The sequence below is a fragment of the Chelonoidis abingdonii genome, chromosome 2 (genome assembly GCF_003597395.2).
Source record: "Chelonoidis abingdonii isolate Lonesome George chromosome 2, CheloAbing_2.0, whole genome shotgun sequence".
Classification (NCBI taxonomy): domain Eukaryota; kingdom Metazoa; phylum Chordata; order Testudines; family Testudinidae; genus Chelonoidis; species Chelonoidis abingdonii.
This window is the reverse complement of record NC_133770.1, coordinates 300075646-300081795: the sequence shown is the minus strand read 5'-3', so window position 1 is coordinate 300081795 and position 6150 is coordinate 300075646. Positions and strand designations below refer to the sequence as shown.

The 6150-nt window shown below is 49.8% G+C and overlaps 1 protein-coding gene across 1 annotated transcript; it reads right to left on the bottom strand.

The window, feature by feature from the left end:
- Positions 1-3594: 3594 nt before the first annotated feature.
- Positions 3595-6012, bottom strand: LOC116831179 (uncharacterized). The gene has a single exon (XM_032790985.2). It carries the CDS (start codon positions 5798-5800, stop codon positions 4604-4606), a length of 1197 nt encoding a protein of 398 aa, XP_032646876.1. The 5' UTR covers positions 5801-6012; the 3' UTR covers positions 3595-4603.
- Between the last annotated feature and the right edge of the window lie 138 nt (positions 6013-6150).

Here is a 6150-nt window from a genome sequence, read left to right as displayed (position 1 = left end):
AAGGGACCAGTACTGACCTAGCTCCTAGGTTAGACTGTTAATGTCTGTTAAGTGCTTTTGAGTTCCTCTGATGGAAAGAACAGTTGAAGCACTAAGTGTATTTATAGTTAAGAGACAGCATTGTTCTTAAGGTTGTAGCAATGTAGCACTGGTAGCAGTGCAGACTGAAATGCAAATGCGTGAACGCTAAGAGGACTGTTTGTTAATGTCCTCACCATTTCTGTAGATTATAAGGGACAAACATGTAGGCTCCCAACAAAGCCTACTACAGTGAGTGCTGGTGATTAAAACAGTAGCCTGTATAACTCAAGTGTTAACATGAGCCATTTGACATCTGATCAATAACAGAGATGCTTCACTGCAGCACAATTCTATACACAGATTGTGCATACAGCACAGCTGAAGACAAGCACTGGATTTCTCTTCTGACTGCTGGAAAGTTGAGGTAGCTATTCATTTAATTTGGAATGCAGTTAGTGGGCCAGATTCTGACTTCACTTACACAGGTGGAAATGTAAAATATCTCCTCTGAAATCAAGAGTTATTCTGGATTGACACAAGACCCAAATGCAACCTTGTCTGCGTGCAACTAGGGAGCATTATTCAGTATTTATAACCAAAACCACTTCAATGACACGTTTTTACTTTTAAATATTCAGCCCATGGTTAGCAAGTAACATTGAAATGCTCCTTTGGTTCAGGGAGAACCCACTAACCCCAAAGAGGTTTGGGATGGAAACACGGACACAGCTTGCCAGCTTCAGGCCTAAAATCTGATCATTGATTTAGCTGTTTAGAACTCGACTGGACAGGAGAGAGCAATACCGTCGGGATCTATCCCAACTTAGGCCGATGTAGAAGATGGACTAGTTGGTCTCTCCAATCACCTAACTCGATACCAGCTTAAAAAAGAGAGACTCTCACATAGCATCACAAACATGTGGACTATGAGTGATGGTAACATTTCCCGTCCAAGCCCTTAATTTTCTGGTGAAAACGTTCCATTCTGGGTTGAAATGTTTCATTTTATTCTCAAAGAAGTGATTTACATCTGGTAAGAATTGCTTTCAAAGTTTTGGGAAACTTAAAAAAAAAAAAAAAACCACAACTCAGTGGATTTTTTTTAAACTTAATTCACATCTGAAATTTTTAAAAAAATCCTTCCAGTCCAGAAGATTTTGTTTGCCAGAGGCTGGGAATAGGCAACTGGGAATGGATCACTTGATGATTCCCTGTTCTGTTCATTTCATCTGAAGCACCTGGCATTGACCACTGTTGGAAGACAGGATTCTGGGCTAGATGGACCTTTAGTCTGACCCAATATGGCCGTTCTTATGGTTATTTTAAAAAAAATGCATTAAGAGCACAGAACAGACGCACCATAGAATTAATCCTGCACTGAAAGAGAAAGGGGCTTTGTAAAATCCCATCGTGCTGTGATCACAAGATACAGGGCCTAATGCTCACAGCAGCACAGCACTAGGCTTTGAGAAGGGTCTGGATGATTCAAGGAATTTGTAATGAGACACACAGCCTCCACTTGTAGAGCACCAGTTCACATGACCCACACCAGGTAATGGCTTCAGTGATGAGCTAGGGGCTATGCATGTTTCTGATGTCCAGTGGCCTAAGAGAAGGAAGTTGTTTCTCTGTCCAGTTTCTAAATGGCATCACAATCAAAACCCTCGCTGGCAACTACACTCAAGAGAGCAAGATGTAAAAGTGCCTAGACTCTTCTCGGGCCCCTAAAGGCGATCCCCCGTCCAGGGCAAGGGGGATCTTACACTGCACTGCTCGGAGCGGAGCTGTCCAGGAAGAGAGGACTTCAGCCTTCAAAGGGGATGGTGGGGAGCTCTACCTTTCAAGACACAGCATGTCTGGAGTGCCTGGCTGCTTCCGACCACACACACTGAGCTGTATGTTCACACAGGTCACCACAGAGCTCAAGGAAGCGCAAGTGCTGCACTCTCCTTCCTCAAGCAGGTTGTCTTTTTTTCAGGAGCGTACCCCAAGAGATAGGACACTACAGTGCATTCAGCAGCCCCTCTGCCTGCACCAGCACAAGGGGAATGAAGACAGGATGTCCATGCGCCCTCGGGGAATGGTCAGACTGATGAGGTCACGCTGGCACTGCAAGCAGGATTTGGCCACCGTGTTCCAGTACATGAGCCCGAACTGCCTCTCTCGTGGACCAACTGTTGTGTCTGTACAACCCCTAGCACAATGGGGTCCTGGGCCCCAACTGGGCTCTGAGGCACTATGGGAGTACAATGCTGCCTCTCCTTCTCCTACAGCGTGACCGAACCACAACCCCCCGCCAGCACAGCTGTGTGCAGGAGGAACAAAAACCACTGTTACTGATGCACCCATGGCCCTGTGATCACGTCAGGCTGCAGAGCCCCACAGTTCCAATCTATTCTGTACTACAGAGTTTCTTATACTGTGCTCATCATTGCATCTGAGCGCCTGCTGGAGTGTATTAAGCAACATGATCACACATCTGTAATGCATTCACTTTCATCCTCTCCCTGCATGCAGGGGAGCGTTTTGTTTTGCACAGATACACACACGCTGCAATATGTTTATGTTAGAGAAGGCAAGGCAATGTGCTCAGAGCGGACAGTGGGGTGGTTTGGGGTGGTCCTTGGTGCCTGGGGGGCAGTTTCATTCCATGGGCTCAGAGTGATCCCTGAGGAGGCTCTGTCTCCTGCACAAATGAGCTTTATCCTCATTGTTGAGATTTCCATGGTGCCAGAGGAGTGGAGTTGTCAATCAGGATTTGCATCCTGGAGCTTTAGGTTCTTTTAGATATCCTGGGTCCAGGCTAGGACGATGAGGACCAGGACCTTAAACCTGATTCAGTGTTCTTTGGGAAGCCAGCACAGTGAGCAAAGGACAGGAGTAACTGTTCCTGGCAGCCAGTGTTGCTAAGGAGACATGCTGCTGTGCTCCCTATTATCCTCACGGGTCCCCTGTGGGGATGGAGATTGAAGCGCTGCTGGCACAGAGACAAGCTGAGCTCCTGGGGCTTGTGGCAGGGAGAAAGGCTGTGAGAGGAAGCGACAGGAAAAGCAAAGCAAGTTTTCAGGCATCAGAAAGTGGCAGGAGACACAGGAGGGCCCCACTCATTCAACTGAAGGTACAAACATGTGGGGTAGGCCCCTGATTATTTAGTTGTCTAAACGTAGTCATGGACCTTAGTGTGCTAGGTGTTAGACAAACCCTTACTTGGGTCAGTTGAGCCAGAGGCTACCAGAGGCTTTTGGCTCAAGCCTCCTGAGGGAAAGAGAGCAGCAGAGACCACACATGGGAATCACCCGTGCCAGCATTTGACAACGAAGCTCCCTCTTCCCCAGCCACTTGTGCGGTTTGAATGCCACATGCATCCAGATGCCCTCCTCAGAGGAATAACTCTGAATCTGCCCCCTCATCACAGCCTATGAAACGGACCACCATGGCCCACAAACATCACCACTACAAAGCCAGGATTACACATATGCTCTCTCCAGGCTAGGAAGAGGCTACTAGGAAACAGATTCAACCATTAGTAAGAACTCCTGCCCCAGTGCAGAGTTAGAACAGACTGACAAGAGATGGGGCTCTGTTAATTTTTATTAGGGTCAACTCAGGACTTGACCACCAGCATCAGAGGAACCAGCTGAGAACAGATATGGTCTGAAGAATCAGTCAGGTTATATATCAGCATAACAAAGTAAGGGGTGCTTTCTGCTGGCTGGGAAATGGCAAACATCCATGTTCCTCCACTTTCTAATACTACTTTACATTTTGGCAGCACCTAAGTCCAAGGGTTGAAATGCCTCACCACCTTCCCAGAGAGGTAAGTTAGGTTTATTCCCATTTTAAAGATGGAAACCTGAGGTTCCTAACTTGAGACCCCTTGGTCCTGATTTTCAGAGCTGCTGTGCTCCCGCAACTTGCAAGATAGCTCGAGTCAGGCACCCAAAATTAGAGGCTGCTTTTGAAAATGAGTCTAAGTAACATTTCCAAAAATAATGATAGCGACTGGAAAAGAACCCAGGAAACCCAACTCCCCTGCGCTAACCAGCTGATAACACTGGCCAGCTAAGAGCATGGAACTACCCTGTGAATGCATCAGGCAGAGGTTTGTGGAGGTCTGAGCTCAAAAGGTTGCCAATTCCATCTTCACTTCTGCATCAGTGCATACAGACAACCAGGGCACCCGTGTCTGGCTGCAGCTGTGTGATTTTACTACGTGCAGTACTCAGAGCCCTTCCTGTTAACGTAAGGAGCACAGGCCATCACTTATGGGCCATAAAGTGCACTTATAAAGGAAAACCTGAGACCAGCTGTGGGGAACAGAACATTTACTCTGTCTTGGTGGAAGAGAAAAACAGAATGTCCTTCTCTCTAAACATCCCTCAGTCAGCCTCCCATTTTGGGCAAACTGGGCCCAGATGCAGCCTCTCCTGAAACCTGAACAATGCGAGGCCCAGAGACACACAGGCCACCTGGTCCCTCCCAAGGCAAACACATGGTCTCTTCATGCTCTACATCCCCTCCAGTGACACCATTAAATAAAGGAGAACCTGGTTCTCTTGTCTGGTCCCTTCACCATCAATCTTTACAGTAACCACGTGTCCGAGTGCTGAACACAGTAGCATGATTGCAGCAGCAAGGCATTCAGCTCCTTGTATGTCTGCTCTCGCCAGTGCGGCAGCAACACCTGGTTGTTGAACACCCGAAGGTTGGGTGTGCCACTCCGTAACAAGCTATACAGACAGGACCAGCGACTCTGAAGAGCCAGCCTAGTCCTCCGGTTCAGGATGATGCCCCGAACCGTCTTCTTGATCCTCAGCACCCTCAGGGAGGGCAGGTCGAGGTGACAGAACACCAGGCCACGGCTCTGGGACACGTCCAAATACTCCAGGGATCTGGATTCCAGAGAATAGGAGATGCCCAAGTCTTTGACTGGCACCAGCACATGAAGGATGAGAGTTTTGAGGTTGGGCAGGGCTTTGGTGAGATCTTGCATGATCTCTGGGCAAACCCCTTTGAAGCTCCAGAAGTATTTCAGCTCCAAGGTGTGAAGCTGCTGGAACTGGGTCAGCATGGCAACTGAACATGCAGACCAGTCAAAGGGCAGTTTCATCCTGGTGAGCTTTGGGGATCTCCGGATAAACTTCTCCAGAAGAGTCTGGAAGTTGCTGATCTGGTCCATTTTGGTCAGGCTGACCTGAGTCATACTGCAGGTGCCTGGCGGGTAGAAGTCTGGTGGTTCCAAGTGAGTCAAGGTCCAGTTGAGCTCCAGCTCCTGCAGCTCCCCACAGTGGACACTGTCCAAGAAGCGTGAAAGGAAGTCAGCCCATTTGGTCTTCTGGTCACCCAAATCAAAGCTGGCCCTGAGGACTAGCAGGCTAGCACTGCGAGAGGTCAGGTGATAGGCATACTGGTGGACCCACTCTTTCCACCTCTCAAATTCTCTGGCAGAAACCAGCACCAAATCCATGCCTGACTGGAAGGCCCCCAGTCTCATGAAGTCAGCCACCCTCCAGAGCCTGGGGGTGCGGATCAGCTTGCTCCAGGCTTCACAAACCAAGGCAGCTGTGCACTTCTCCACCTCCGAAAGGAAAGAGAAGACATGAAGCTGACAGTCCACTGGCAGGAAGCTGAAGGGAAAGTAGTCTGGGCTCCTAGTCCTGCGACCCAGCTGTACGCGACACCCTGAGCCAGCCCTGGCCATGACTGGGGTTCCCGCAGCAGTGACCGCAGCCAGCTGAGGGGGACCTGCACGCTGACAATGTTTCCTTTTCCGAGGCATTGTGCCCAGCCAACAACAGGCCAGGCCCGGCCCCACCCAACAGAGGGCGAATGGCAATGATGCTCAACTAGGCACGTCGCAGGGAGGTGTGGCCGGCTGAGACCTGCTGAGAGAGCATGACACCCTGTTACACAGGATGGACCAGACACCCCCATCAAACCCCAGCTCCAACTTTCACAGCACCCGGTGCCTTGCAGCCAGATGGCTCCTTCGCTCGGGGATTGGGGCCACGGCCTCCCTGTTACCTTCCTCTCTGGATTGCTCCTCCTTCCCCTCCCCCACCTTTCCCACGACCGCCATCTCCACCCCCACCCCACCCCCGGTCAGTGCTGCTTTCTGCCCTCAGCCCC